General features: G+C 40.6%; 1 protein-coding gene across 1 annotated transcript in view; it reads right to left on the reverse strand.

Annotated features, from left to right (window-relative positions):
- Nucleotides 1-15,204, reverse strand: part of map1ab (microtubule-associated protein 1Ab) — a 75,168-nt gene extending 59,964 nt beyond the window's left edge. The window contains exons 1-2 of the mRNA XM_036146984.1: nt 14,872-15,204; nt 7,581-7,682 (exon numbers count right to left, since the gene is read on the reverse strand). Of these exons, the coding sequence (XP_036002877.1) occupies nt 7,581-7,682; nt 14,872-15,130 (361 nt within the window). The 5' untranslated portion in view covers nt 15,131-15,204. The remainder of the gene's footprint in view (nt 1-7,580; nt 7,683-14,871) is intronic.
- Between the last annotated feature and the right edge of the window lie 930 nt (nt 15,205-16,134).

Here is a 16,134-nt window from a genome sequence, read left to right on the forward strand (position 1 = left end):
GATAATCAATCCTGTCAGTCTCCGTCCCTGTTTCTTCAGCCTCAGCTGCCTACAGAGCTAGACAGGAAGGATGCACGGTGGTTGCTATTATCAGCTGGAGAAGGCACATCGAGACTTTTTGAAATAATGCGCGAAAAAAAACGGCCATCTCAACTATCTAAGTATGATATGGAATAAAGGGACATTTCCCACTTTTCTGCAGAAACTGTTGGGAAAAAAATCAACTTTTCCATCTGGAGGAGCCTCACACCGGTGCTTTGTCCCTCCATCCAAAACAGAAAGGAAGGGTCTGGTTTTCCTTCTTTGTCTGAAGTCACAGTATTTACACTCTGTGATGTTGTGCATTAAAAACAGTTTACACCGTTTATGACCTGCTGGAGGTATAAACCCCTGAGTACCAAAGATTTTTCCCAATCGTATTAAATAATAAACAATATATCTATCTATCTATCTATCTATCTATCTATCTATCTATCTATCTATCTAGATAGATAGATAGATAGATAGATAGATAGATAGATAGATATATATATATATATATATATATATATATATATATATATATATAGATAGATAGATAGATAGATATATCTATATATATATATATATATATATATATATATATATCAGTAATATATTGAGGTTTGGGCTGCTCAGTGGAACAGTGGGTAGTGCTGTTGCCTTGCAGCAAGAAGGTTCTGGGTTCAAGTCCAACCCTGGGTCTTTCTGCATGGAGTTTGCATGTTCTCCCTGTGCATGCATGGGTTCTCTCTGGGTACTCCGGCTTCCTCCCAGAGTCCAAAAACATTACTGTTAGGTTAATTGGCTTCTCTAAACTGTCCTTAGGTGTGTGAGTGGTTGTTTGTCCTGTTTGTCTCTGTGTTGCCCTGCGGGTGTACCCTGCCTCTCGCCCAGTGAACGCTGGAGATAGGCACCCCCGTGACCGCATGAGGGATTAAGCGGGTTAGAAAATGGATGGATATTAAGGCTTTCACAGTTCATATCGCCATAGAGACATTTTCCTGGATTCATCATCACATCTGTCAGGAGGAGGCTCGCAGTTATTGGATTTAATTCTCCCTGTAGGACATTTGGTCCCTCTATGCCAGTTTTGTTTATGTGGTAATCACCTTTAAATGAATACACTGTCACCAAAACCAATATGATGATAATGCTACAACTGCCTAAAATAATTTGCCTCTGTGTTTGATTTATTGAAAGCCTTTCTAGGTTTACCGCGCTTCTGAAGGAAGAAAGCAGAGGAACACAATCGGCAGCTGTAACAATGAGCATCTTTGAGACAGTGCATGAGGAAATGTTTCTACACCAGTCATACACTACAGGCTCTTAAAGCACAGGAACAGGAAGATGGTTTTCAGACAGGTATGCAACTGGACTCTTTTTACAAAGAGTCGTGGTAACAGCATCACTAGACAACAAACGTGGAAGCAGTGACTGTGAAAAGTCTCACAATTAGGTATTTTCAGTATCAATGAAGTGTTTAAAGTGGAGTCACAGGAGACACAGGGATGTTGGCTACTCAAAGGAAAACTATTTTCAACGACATCTCGCAATATCTCTGTGGTAGTCAGGCTGTGACAGAGCGAGAGAGAACGAGATTTAAGGCAGGCACCAGTGAGGCTTGATTGAGTAGAGCAAAGTCGCTCTGTTATCTCCTTTTCGAGGTTTCAACATCTTTCACACTAACCCTATAACTTTCAGAGTAAAGTTTAAATCATTGCATTTATGGAGAATAATAAGAAATTCACTAAACATTGACATTAGATATCAGACTAAATTATTTCTGCTTTAGCGCAAAATAAATTTCCCTCATACCGATGGTATGAGGGACAAATGGGCGGTGAAGGGCACCGTCTGCAAAGCTGGCATGTGTGTTTCTTTGCATGACTGCAGGGTCCTCACCAGCGCGTTTCAGTGTAACGGGCCGTTACGTTGACCAAAAAATCACAGAGAGGACCCTGGAGAGAAGTGCCATAGATATGTTTATGGGTGTCTTCCTATCTCTATATCCTATGTATGAAAAACAAAAATAAGAACAGGAGACTGTGCAGTAAAGGCAAATTTGCAATGTAAGTAAAAAAAATACTGTGCGGTTATTAGTTGTTAAAAAGCGTATGTGTATGTATATTTATGCATAAAGAACTACAAGAAAAAGAAAAGATTCTGAAAAGTAAGAGCAGCTCTACAGCAAAACGGATGAGGAGATGAGGAAGATGAAGAAAAAAATTAGGATGAAGAAGAAAACTAATGACTGGACTATACATGCTTTTGTTTGTTAAATGAGGGTCCTTGTAAGAGTGCTGCTTAATTATTTTTACAATTACATATAAGAGAAACTATTAGAGGTGTTATTTTCCCAGAACATAATTTCAATTATTTGTTTATATAATTGTTCAGAATGACTCGAAAAGTGAGCTCTTATTGTTACAGTTAATTTTCTAACCCAGAGGAGTCATTATTTCTATCGTTATTTAATTCCAGTGATTTTCAAGTCATTTTTGCAAATATTGACTAATGAAACTGAACTGTGTTATTTGACTATTCTTTCTTTTTAACCACACAGGGAAGGGAAGTTTTAAAAATGTTAAATTATAAGTCTTAAACAGAGTATCGTTAACATGTTTCACAACCGCATCAAGTATCCTCTATTTGAAAATCAAAATATGGTTACCCTAAGTTTATAAATTATTCTTTTTAACCCACTCTTTAATAGCCTTCCCACCAGTTATTTGAACCTGAAAAAGTGTTTTTAGATGCAAAGCCTAACACAGTAGAGCAGATTTTGGGCAAAGTAAGTCATCATGAAGACAACAATCAGCCAAAAAAAAAACATGTTTTGATGTTTGTTGAACTCCCTTCAATCCAACCCTGGAATAAACAGCTCTTCAGTCATGCCTTTGTGTCTCATGTCTGTTCTGAAGGTACATTTTATAAAGGTGCATGATTTCATCAAATATTATGTCCCTTCTGTTTAGTTGCTTTTTTTTCAGTTTAACAGATGAGTGGGAAAATGCTGTGTCATTTTGTGCTTACTGCAGTGTCTGCATAGCAATGTCTTTCTAGTGCAGTTACAATCAGAGCCGAGCTGGTCTGCTCTGACGCCTGTGTGTGTGTGTGTGTGTGTGTGTGTGTGTGTGCGTGTGTGTGTGTGTGTGTGTGTGTGTGTGTGTGTGTGTGTGTGTGTGTGTGTGTGTGTGTGTGTGTGTGTGTGTGTGTGTGTGTGTGTGTGTGCTCCAGTTTAAGCATCAGAGTGAGGACCATTTTCCCGATTTCACCATCAAAACGAGGACAGTTTGTACCAAAGTGAGGACATTTTGGTGGTCCTCACTTTATATTTTGTTAACAGGTTTAGGTCTAAGGTGTGAACTGAGTTTAGGTCAAGATTAGGGTTAGGTATGCACTGGTAATAGTTAGGTTTAGGGTTATTGTCAGGGTTAGGGCATAGAAAGGGTTGAAAATGACTGAGAACCAATGGAAGTCAATGGGAGTCAACACCTGGTTCTCACTACATGTTGCAAGATGAATGTGTGTGCGTGAGTGCGTGCGTGCGTGCATGCGTGCGTGATCCCATCAAGCTCTTTTCTGACAGATGATTCAGCATCTTTAGTATTAAAATATTCCATCCATAGACAGAAAGCTTGCCTGGAGACAGGGCTCACACTGCAGGGCTCATTCAGCTTTCCTTGTTCAGCTCAATGAAAATACTCTGGAATACCGTAAAGAGGGATCAATATTTTGGTCTCTGTCCTTTAGCATCATTTGTTTGTTCAATCTTTAACTGATAATTGTTTTATTTGTTAGAAAATGCCATGCTTATCAAATTGCTTACAGGCTAAACTACTTCCTGTTTGCGTGTGTTGGCTAGGCAGATGTGCCATTACCTCTTCATTCACCTCATAAAGTGCTAATCAATATAGAAACCCAGATGATGACACTTTTATATCACTTTCTCCATCACTGCCTCCGGGTTTATAAATATTAAAGTCTTAGCACAGTGACCTCTCCAACTGCTAATTTCCTGCTGCAGAAATTTCTCATCCAGACATAAAGTGAAGGGAAACAACTGAGGCAGCAAGATAGTCAGCAGCACATCCGAACCAGACTTAGACTTAGACAACTTTATTTGTCATTTTGTATGCACAGAATGCATACAGAAGGAAATTTTGTTGCATACAGCTTGTAAATTGCAGTAAACCCAGCAGAAAAGCCATGAAAAGCTTCTCTTGCCTTAGTACAATAGCTGACATTCAGCCACCAATCACAATGCGCAAATCACCGTTTATGATGCAGCTGTACAGATCTAGCAAAAGTACAAACACTCTTTGAACTTTTTCCCTTTCTACCATAAACATATAACCACAAACCTTAATGTAGTCTATTGGGATTTAACACAAAGTACAAATAAGAAGCGGAAGAAAAGCGACTGATTCACAATTATTTCTAAACTGAAATTTAAAAAGTGGACGGTGTGTTTATATTCAGCCCCTTTTTATGCAACTTAATCTTAGTACAGCATAAACACAGTTCTTTGGTGAAGGATTCAGAAGTTTGTTAGATAACTTTCACAAACAGCTTTAAAAATCTAACAGAGCACTGTTTAGTCCATCATCTGAAAAATGGAAAGGCTACTGGACAAATGCAACCCTACAAAGGCGTGGCTCCCCACTCAAATGACGGAGAAGGGTCGGAGAAGATGCTAAGAAGCCCATGGTGACTCTGGAGGAGCTAGCGAGATCCCACAACTCATGTAGGAAAATATGTTGACATATAAACTGTTTGTCTGTTCTACAAATCTGGTCATTATGGAAGAATGGCAAAAAGAAATGTGTTGTTAAAAGAAAAAGAGTTTTCTTTGTAGTTTGCCATGAGCCATGTAACATACACAGCAAAGATGTAAAAGATGGTGTTCTGGTTAGATGGGACCAGGATGTTCCTTTTCTGCCTATGTTCAAAACAGAGTGTGTGGCTAAAGACTAAAGGACTTCCTAGACAGTTCATGTCTGATTCTACCTCTAAAACTCAGTGAGGAATAGTCAGCAGTAGTTGGAGACAGTCAGGAGGGCGGGGTGGCCCACTAATCTGTTAGTGTGAGAGGCAGTAGAGCTGCGAGTCTGCAAGTGTGTTGAGGAAACCCTCCCAGTCTCAGTCAGATAAACATATTTGATTTTTTTTGGCTGATTACCGATCCAACAGCAAACGCTTCCTAGTGACAGCCAATCAAAACTAGATGGTGGGACATGGCATCAGCTGCGAGCCATTTGTCTTTTTTTTTATTTATGACACGAACAGAAATGCAAAACAACAGTTGGCACAATCCAAAAACTCAACTAACTAAATGCAATCACAAAGTGATATTGAAGCAAAAATGAGAGTCAGCCATTTCATGTAATCATGACAATAATTTATGAATCTTTTGTTTTTCAGCTAAACATATTCAGAAAAGTAAAAAATTCAACTCTGCTTCAGTCACTGACAGTGGGATACATTTAAAATCAGCGTCAGCTAAAACAGGAGGTAGTTTTAATAGAGTTTTTCTAAGGATGTACACATTGGTGGAAGAAACAAAATATGGACTAAACATCTGCTGCATTTAAATAGCATTTATACAGAAGTAAACAAGCTGAGGGAAGAGAATAATGTTGCTTCTCGACGCTCAACTCCTAGTAATGATGATAGTCTAACAAGTTGATATTAACTAGTTAATTATCCGGACTGTGGGCTCAGCTGGCTATCCTGATCTCTGCTGCCTGAGACACATACTGTTTCAGCTTAGTCATATCCTAAACTGCACCTTCAATAAAGCCTTACTTTAATAACAGTCCTTTCATTTCCACACCATGACTTTTCAAAGTGCAGATTTTCTTGTAAACAAGAACCACGTCTAGCAGCATGTGGTAGTGAGCTGAATCGAGTTGGGAAGGGACAAGTGCCAAAACAACAACACCATACAGATGGAGAAAACTCCAGAACTTTCCCTGGCATTTTATTATACACTAATGTGCTCCTAGTGATCAAAGGAGATAAATTAACCGATTAGACTGGATTAAGAAAGGTGTTAACGCGATGATGAGACTTAGCTAAGTTAAATCATTTTCACACAGAATCAAAATGTTTGAACGCACCTTATTTACATCCTCATCATCATTTTGATTTACTTGTAATATTTACCCCCCATACTGATCATGTTACTACTTCATCTCTTTGATATTAATGCGCACTGACCTGTAAGCATTTTACTGGGAATGCCTGCTTGTATAAAGCGGTCGTATTCGGTAAACTGATCGATAAAATAGAGAAAAAAGATGGAGACAACCAAGAGGAGCAGCACCTCTGTCCTCACAGCTCTGAGAGGAGAATAGAGGAGTGTTGAAAGGTAAATTGGTCTCTGGATCACAGCGCAAATACATGGATTAGAAACACAGATCAGTGCATCCTTTTCTCTCTGTGTCTTGGTGCTATTACGGAAAGCGAGAAGCGCGCCGTGCAGCGATCAAAAGCCAGAGAGGAGGAAACTTCACATCACCATTTAGGTTAGTGACATCATCACGTATAACACAGAAAATACTGTCTCACCACTCTTGTCTAGAGTGAGTAATTAAATATTCATGTTTCTGCAACTTTTTCCATTTCTTCAAAAATGTTTATTACTGAGAGCATTTCTGTAAATAATACAAAAAATTCCTCTGCGCTATATTCTTTAGACATTTCCCCATTTTTATCAATGATAATTCAATATTTTTCCTATTTTATATTTATCCTCAAGATAAAATGAACTTTATCCTGTCTACATATTAATAAGTGTATGATTGTTAAATAAATGTATGTGCTCATTTCCTCCACAGTTTAGGTGGTGGATCAGCCAATCAGCTTTCTGTGTTTCCACCATCTTCCCTGCTTAAGACACTCTTAGGCTCGCTAAAAGTCCTCCTCACTACTCCTAACATTTGATCACTTTAGGGGCTCTCTTAGGGACTATGATCATTTGTGAGCAACTTTTATCTTATCGATGTAAAATTCTAAGAAAAGTCCTAAAATGACGTCACTAAGAGCTACTTTTAGTCTTTGGACTCTTTGTGAATACGTGCACTGTTTCATTGGAAAGGTAGCCTCAAATGCCTTCTTTTATAATCTGGTCCTATGTAGAAACTAAAACTAACTTCCCCTTCAGTAGGGTGGTGGGGGCACCAATTTAATGTATCGGTAGGGGCTAACACTGGCATCAGCTTTGGAAAGTTAAATACAAATGACATGTCCCATATTTCAAATTTCTATTTGTAATAGCAGATGTAATTTTCTTCCACCACTGTATTACATAAAATCCCCACAAAATGCAGTGATGTTTTTGGATGTCACGCAAACAACAAGTGGAAAACTCCAAGGGTCTTAAATACTTAAAGATGCTTGAACCTTTAAACTTTAGATTCCTGCTGACTACCATTATCACAGTTATTTTATTTGAATCATTGCTTCTTTCCTAATCCATCATAACAAGCAGCCCTTAGTGGTTTACAGCAAGTCGTTGCCAGTTTCCAAGCTTACAGGGTGACCATTCAACTGACCTCTGACCTTGGAGGAGAAATGGGCCGAGTGGCGAGTTATAAACAGCTGCAGCTGCTGATCAAGGTCACAGCACTTCAAATCCACGTCCCAGGATCGGATTCCTGCAAGGAAGGGGGAGAAAATAGCCATAAGGACAAATAGGAGGTACTGAAGATGTGAAAAATAAATTTGAAAAACATCTCTGGCCTATTTTTAAATGATCCTGTACCAACATAAATAGCAAGCTATCAGGGAGGCAGTCTTCCTTTTGCTGTTTTTGAATACATGAGGTAACCTTTCACCATCTGTTGCTGCAGCTTCTTCACCTTCCGCTCATTTTCTCCCTTCAACAACATTAGATGTTGGCAATTTCAATATTAATACAGTTTCCTATAGTAAACAAAGATCTTGCTGAATAAAATTTCACACAGTATTTAAAGTTTAACTCACCCTAAATCAACTTTGTTTGCAGATAAACTGTAAACTGGGCCTAAGGGTGCTACTTTAATGTTACATACTGTGGATTTTGTTACATTTTCACGTGAACTTGTTTATTTCTGCCATATTTGTCTTAAAACCGAACGGTGGCCATAGCTGTTGAATTTTGCTACCGGTTCAAACAGTACATGCTTTCGTCATCATAGCTTTGCATTCGTGCATAAAAGCATCTCAGTCAGATACATCCCAACCTACATTCAGTTCTGCAGAGGCCAAGTCACAAACCACTCGCTGATTCAGGAGTGTTGGGGAATGGTTGCATCTAAAACTGGCATGACGATGGCTCCCTGGGACTGAGTTTAAGCATCCCTTGATTAGAGCATAAGGTTTCATTGTTAACATACTGCATGCCAGGACACACAAAGTCATCTGGCCAAGCATGGTGGGGGAAGTATTATGAAATAACAGATCCTCTCAGTGGCCTAGCCTACGCCCCCCTTTCAGATCATAGTTTTGCAATACCTCTACAACTACAAACAAGGGTCTCTTTGTTCTTTCCCATAATGCAAGATGATCTGTTGAGATTAAAAGCCTTGTGTGCTTTTATATTATGCAGCTGGGGTTGCCGAACTAAGGGGGGGACCAAGGACTTTCCCTTGGGAGAACCTCAGAGAGCTGTGTCACAATCTTCATGCAGCTATGCAGACTGAATGCATTCACTGTTTTAGATGCAACGTTTTTGTGCTGCCTTCTTGACATGTTGTCATGTGTATCAGATGCAGCTGATCACCACATTTCTCAGATCAATCAGACACTGGAGGATGACGCGATGTCTCTGTTCTATGCACATCCACTGACTGCCCTGCTGCACCTGCTGTCTTTGCTTAGTACCGTGTCCCACTGGTCCTGTGATCACGCAGGCAGCACCCCTTAAGGTTCATAATGACGATGGGTTTGTAACATGCCTGGAGGTGGATCAGGGGTGTAATGTTGCTGGGTTGACTTCAACCCCACTATTAGGTGTTGGGATCTTTCATTGGAGAGTGGAGTGTAATGAGCCGGACTGATCTGAAAGGAGCTTAAATGGTTTTTCTAAAAGCTAAGGGAGGTGTAAAAGCATATTAGATTCTTTAAGCAAAATAGCCTGTGAGCTGAGATCAGGGCTAAGAATAAAGGGGGAACTGGCAAATAGTGCAGCCTCAGTGCTTAAGTCAAAATCTTTACAGTTTGTGGAAATCTACCAAAAAAGTCTAATAAACGTACAAAACGGCCTACCTATTATTAACTTAACTGTATGATATTAATTGCTGATGCTGACGCAAATGAATGATAAATGAGTGTTTACTATAGAAAAATCAATGAGTATGAAACAGTTTTCCTATTATTAACATGTCTTCAGGGGAGAAATAAGAAATAAAAGATCCAAAAATGTTAAGTGATGGTGTAATGTGAGCATTCTGAGCGTTTTGAGCGGCGAATACATATCCGATTACTTTGTTTACCACGTCATCCTGACCGTCGGCATCATCTCATGAGAAATCAGACATGATTCAGCAACTAATCATAAATCCCACTTCCCTGTTTGTGTCAAACACACCAAGAGGTTCCCTGAGATTTGCACTGAACATTTATCCCTTCTATACATCTGCAGACCACTTCAACAGCAGCAAATGCAGTTTTAAATGACCTATGTTAGGTTAGAAACTTTTTCACTTTGATGTAAAAATCTTTCATCTGTGAGTGTAAGCGTGCATCTTGTTATAAAATATGTTCACCCAAAGCAGAACTAGGTGTGAAAAGTCACAGTTTCACATCCTCACATATGCTGATGGATCCGCTTTCATCTTCCTAACTTTAAAGTAACAGAGCTCACCTTGTGGTACCTTCCACATCCCCGGTTAATCCGTGAAGATGCTGTATGCATAATGGTGGAGATTTACATTTTCTGACCTGACTTTGTGAGAAAAAAAAGGAGGAACATCACCTTAGAAGGTTTAATTGTTGAAATATTTAATAACCATCGACAAGACTGAAGAACAGCCTCTCCTGACAGCTGGTAAGCTGTTAAGTGGACTGCGATGCTATACACGTGCACACACACACAGACACACACACACACATCATGTCCCCCAGACATGCATACATACCCCCTACTTTTAGGTTCAATTTATATGATGAGTATATGTGCAGTTCCTTTCTAACCAATGTTCACTACTTACATTATACACCTAATACTGATCTCTGCCATATTTATTTATTTATTTATTTATTTATTTATCTACAGTGTCCTGATTTCATGCACAGTTGCCTGTTTACTGTCACTAGTTGCAGTCATAGCTTTATCTAGTTCACTTTCTCACCTACAACTTGTTTATAAGCGTCCATACCAAATAGATACGGACTCATCAACGGTTTTTAAACTGCTTTTTCTCGCATTCCTATGGTACTGTTGTTAAATCTGCGACTTATTTACTTATTCTATTATTTTTGTCTTTGTTCGCTTTATTTCTCGGTCCAGGAACCAACGTGACTTCATTGTAATGCTGACAGCAGTGGTGCAACGACATATAAAATTATGATGTTATCTCGACAATGACACCAGCAATAGACTTTTAATTGGCACGGCTCGAGGCTGTTTTGGTTTTAAATGAGTAAGGAGGTAACAGCTGCTTAGAAGATGAAAAAAAACTGCTTATACAATTTACTGATGTGCAACTGAATTGTTTGACTTTGTCAGTCTATATCAAAATAATGTTTAACACACAACACATTTTACACTGGCGCCTGGACTGTTAGCACTGTTGTCTTGCAGAAAGAAGGTCCTGGGTCAGACTTTCTCTCTCTATCTCTCTCTCTCTCTATCTCTCTCTCTCTCTCTCTCTCTCTCTCTCTCTCTCTCTCTCTCTCTCTCTCTCTCTCTCTCTCTATGTGTGTGTGTGATGGATGCCTGTATGGATTTCCCATTGGTTACAATATATCCAAAGTGAGCACAACCAGACTACCGTGCTGGTTTTGCTTTAAGTCTCCAGAGCACTTCCACCCCCAGATGTCTTGGGAATAACCAATCTGAGGCGTATAAAACATTCTAATTCCTCAGGGATAGTTGGTTGTGATTTGCTGAGATGTATTTGTGAACAAACAGAAACACAAAGAAAATATTGATCATAGCATCTGAGTATTTGTTTTCTATTAAAAATTAAACTCATAGCATTTCATTGTAATTATGTTATCAAAACTTTAACACAATGAAAACTGTTCTTTGTATTCTTAAAAAGGAAACTTGCAAATTCCCCTAAATCTTAAATTTGAATTTTAAACTGTTTCAAATCTTTTAATTTAACATAAGCCGAAACCATGAAACCAAAACTACCAGTGTTCCCATTTACTACAAACAATTGTAAGGTATTGGGTCTTTGGTCTTTTTTTTTTTAGAATTGAAGCCTTTACAGGAGACCCCTGTTGCTTTTGGGGCGCTAAGCACCCAATGCTATCTATTGTTCATTATACTTTGGGTCTGCTCTGACTCTAAAGAATAAGAAATGTATCAATGTCCAAGTGATGCTTTCCACAATTTTCAGATTTTTTACTAAAAAGTCCGAGGTAAAAACCCAAATAAGTATCAATAACAATAATTGAAATATGGTACTTAAGTTTTTTTACCAATAGTCGCCAGAAAATTGTAGCTTCATGAGGAGTAGGAGTCCATGGAAATCAAATCAGATCTATGAAGAGATCGATGTTTGTGCAAATCCAACAGAAAATTGCAGTGATGGAGACCAGCCTGAGGTCCTCACAAGGACCCTGCAGAGGTATAATGCAAACTACATATGTACGTGATAACAGCCAATGGCAGGTCATTCACACAGTCACTCTGAAAACACCAGCCTGGGGAAACTATCCATGCTTCAATAAGGTGAGTGGGGCTGAGTCTCAGCCTACCATGCAGCTGCAGGTCTGTCAGCTCCCATGGGTCCGCACAGTAACGGGAGGTCAGAGGGGACAGAGGGAGTTGCTGCGGCGTTGCACCGCCATCTTAAACCCTAATCTGGATAAACAACAACTAGCCTGTCACAACAGCTCTGCAGGAAATTGCTGATAGGCATTCTCCCCAAAATGCAAGCGTTGTGACTGATCTTGCTAAGGCCTGAAATCTATGCAGTTAGCTTAGAGCAAGTGTCGGTGGCAGGACGGAGACTTGCTGCCGGCTGCAGTTCTTCATGAGCAGAGCTTCAGCTCCCACATTCAGCTGAGTGACTGAGCTTTGCTCATTTAACACACAGCCATGGAAGCCATGTTGTCACACTTGAACCCTGTGAAGACTTGACTTCACAACCAGAAAAAACAATGCCATGAAGTTACACACAAGGAAATAGTTGCTCTGAGTACGAAATTATGAAAAATATGTATTTATTGTGTTCACAAATACTATTTGAACTCTTTTTCGGGAAATATCCGGGTGTGCTTTCTGCAAGATCAATCAAACTCCCTTTAGTTACGGTTTGTCAGCTATAAAACAAGTAATGATCAATTTTACTTTGCTGCTTTATTGTAAATCATTATTTAATCAGGATGAGATCTACAACAGCAAAGCCCAAGCTTCCATGCACACTTATCTAGTGACCTCACATAAGGCATGAAGTGACCAATCAGAGCTGTTCTGAGTACATCTAGTTGTATTTTTACTGTTGTTTCCACCTCTTTAATTACATATTTCCAATAAATCTCCTTCACCAAAGTGTTTTCCTGTATTCTAAACAGCATCAGCAAAACATTTGACCTCTATGGGAGAACTCCTCATGGATCTGAGGAAAAACTACCAACAATAAGACGCCTGGAAGTAGTTTGAAAAGAGGTCTGGAGCAGACTGGATTGGGTAGATTACATTATCAAACCTCTGCGGTGATCATTTTAAGTCAAGTTGTTCTAAATCTCATCTGGTCTGGCAGATGTCCTTTGATTAGGATGATTTTTAAACACCAGCGATGTTTCCTGCAGTCCTGCTGCATCACTGCTGTATAATGGGGCCAATGCTAACAGATATCACTCCACTTGCAGCACATCCTCCACCATCGCAATAATTTCTCTCAACACCAGAGGAAAGATGTGGAGGAGAAATCATAACCTTGGCATACAGAAGAGAAGTTGTCAAGGTAAGTTAAACTAGCATGAGTTCAGACACCAAGCAGTGCTACTAGACAGTACCTACAAATTATGCAACTCCTGACTCCAGGTGAACGAGGGGTCCCACATAGATTTTGCTCAGGTGAGATGGATGCTTCGTACGCCTATTTTATTGGGCCCAAATAGGGGAAATAAAGTTGGGCACCCGATGGGTCCTAGCCGGTCCTGAAGTGGTTAAAGAGTGGTTAAATCACGTAAACATTGACAACATATTTAGAAACCAACATGGCCCCCATTTCTGGAGGTCACCTAGATCAAACCTTTATAGGTAATTAACATAGAGCCATCATGTAACCTCAAAAGATTCTCTCCTATGGGCCCCATAAGTTTATTTTATCTGTAATAAGATGGTACCGGAAGAGTATGGCCTTTTCTCGTTGTGTGAGTGGTGCATTTGCACAGAAAACCAATCAAACTGGACAGTTTCACACTGTAATATAAAAAGATTTCATTAACATATCAGGTAAAGCTCTAGAAGAGTTCTCACAATCCATGTCATTTCCCATCATTGCTCTTGGGTCACCAGAATGGTCCAAACACATGAGATTTAACCCTTTGCAACTCAAATGAATCTTGAATGCTTTCAGAATTGGAAGTCGCCAGAAGTCCTCCACAGTTCTTGACAAATGCCGGGCTGATCGGCTAACTTCAGGTCCAACTCAGTTTGTCTCTTCGCCAATTCACTCCCCGTTTCATAGCTGTGTAATACTATTTTGTAATCATGCACTTAAATCGTTGTGTATCTGTTTATTTTTCATTGCTGTTAAGTATTTTCATAAATCATGGATATGAAGAGTCACGAGAATCTCACCCATAATTTAATTCAATTCCATTGTATTATCTGAAAACTCAAATAGTCTCTGTTCTCATTTATCTTTGGTTCTGATCTCCAGTCAGTCTCAATGACTCCTAACACCATGGATCACACTAAGTGACCTCCTGGTGGAAGACATTTTGGAACCACACAAGCACATTTCTTTACAGAGGTCTATGAGTAGATTACAGCTGCTTTAAATCGTTGGGTTACAGAGCGGGTCACGAAGCAAAATCACGGCTGGTACGCATTGGCACATGGTCAGTACAGAACTTCCTGCAGTAGGTAGCGCCACTTCCTGCCGCAAAAACAAAAGGGGCTGAGATCAGCAGAACCCAGCTCATTTTTGTCCCTCTTCTGATTTCATCAGCCCGATTAGACACACATAAGGATAAGCATCTTTTGTTCATTTAGTGCACTTTCTAACAACTTTGGAAACAGATACTATCAGGCTACTCGGCTGTGTTTTTCTTGTCAGTGTGCATGTGTTAGAGAGGAAGCATCACAGCCTTTGATAGCATCTTTAGGGTAATTTACTGATCTGGTTAAAAAAGTGATCATCTGTTAGCACTGTAGAACCGGTCCTATAAGACAATAAAAAACACATTGTGTATGTCATAGCTTGAATAAGCAGCATTACATTTGGGAGAACTGTGTGTGTTTAGTCCCATGGTGCAATGCTGCAGCAACTGCCTCTGCCTTTGAGTGCCATCCTGTTCAATGCGTCAAACCATTCCTCTCCTGCTGATGTCTCCAGGTTCAGATCTTTTCCTCTTGACTCTTAATCCCCAGCTGTGCAGCAGTGAAGCCAAGCTCACAAACCAACGATAAAAAGAAAAAAAAAAGTGACTTTAGGCTACCTTCGCTCCGCCACTCACCCCGCTCTATCTGCGCTCTGGCGGCGTCCAGCTGCTGCTCCGTGCCGATCTGCCCGATCACTATCAGCGTGTAGTAGCCGCTCCGGTTGAACGGCAGCCCGCGTCGCTGTCTGCCTCCTCTCCGGCGGTGCTGTAGCCTCTCCTCGGACCCGGGAGAGCCGGAGTCCTCGTCCTCCTCCACCACCGGGAGCGCAGCTCGCACGGGCATCTCCATGGCAACAGCCCCCGGAGCCGACGCCAGGGCTGACTCCATCGCCATGACAACTAACTAAGCGGCGTGTGTGAGCAGGGAGGCGCGCGGAAAGGCTGGAGGAGGCGCGAGGAGGTGTGGGCAGATGCAGAGAGGCGAGGGAGGAGGAGGGGGTGGCCTTAATGGGATACACGGGCCGGAATGTCATAAATCCGCATTATTTCCAAAAAAAATGCTTTAACAATAGGTTTCCGTAAATTTAAGGTGTTTAAAAGAAACATAAAGTTGAATGGTGTAGAATTATATGGAATGAAGGAGGAATCCACCTGTACAGCCATTTGTGAAATTAATTGCAAATAAACAGTAACACGTGATTACATGCAGCGGGGAAAATAAGTGTTGGAGGATGCTAACGGGTTTCTTTGTTGCTAATGAGGCTGTTGAGGAAATGCACATGGTCGGTAACAACACTCCATCCATCCATCCATCCATCCATCCATCCATCCATCCATCCATCCATCCATCCATCCATCCATCCATCATCCATCCATCCATCCATCCATCCATCCATCATCCATCCATCCATCCATCCATCCATCAACACGTTTATCACGTCTATCTGGGTACACCCTGGACAGGTTGCCAGTCCATCGCAGGGCAGACAGGACAAACAGCCATTCACGCACACACTCACACCTAAGGACAATTTAGAGACCTAACATTCATGTTTTTTTGGACTGTGGGAGGGAGCCGGAGTACCCGGAGAGAACCCACGCATACACAGGGAGAACACGCAAACTCCATGCAGAAAGACCCAGGGTAAGGGTTACTTGACAGTAACAACCCAGTAGATCCAAACCAAATTGTCTATAAAATAATGCAGCAAACCAAGGGAAATGAATATTGAGCTCACTTACAGGAATCTATTCAGAAGCTATTTTAAAGAAGTCTATTTTGGTAGTAGCCCTGCGACAGACTGGCGACCTGTCCAGGGTGTACCCCGCCTATCGCCCATTTGACAGCTGGAGATAGGCACCAGCAACCCCCGCGACCCCATGAGGGATAAGCGGTTT

This window comes from Fundulus heteroclitus, chromosome 2 (genome assembly GCF_011125445.2).
Source record: "Fundulus heteroclitus isolate FHET01 chromosome 2, MU-UCD_Fhet_4.1, whole genome shotgun sequence".
Lineage (NCBI taxonomy): Eukaryota > Metazoa > Chordata > Actinopteri > Cyprinodontiformes > Fundulidae > Fundulus > Fundulus heteroclitus.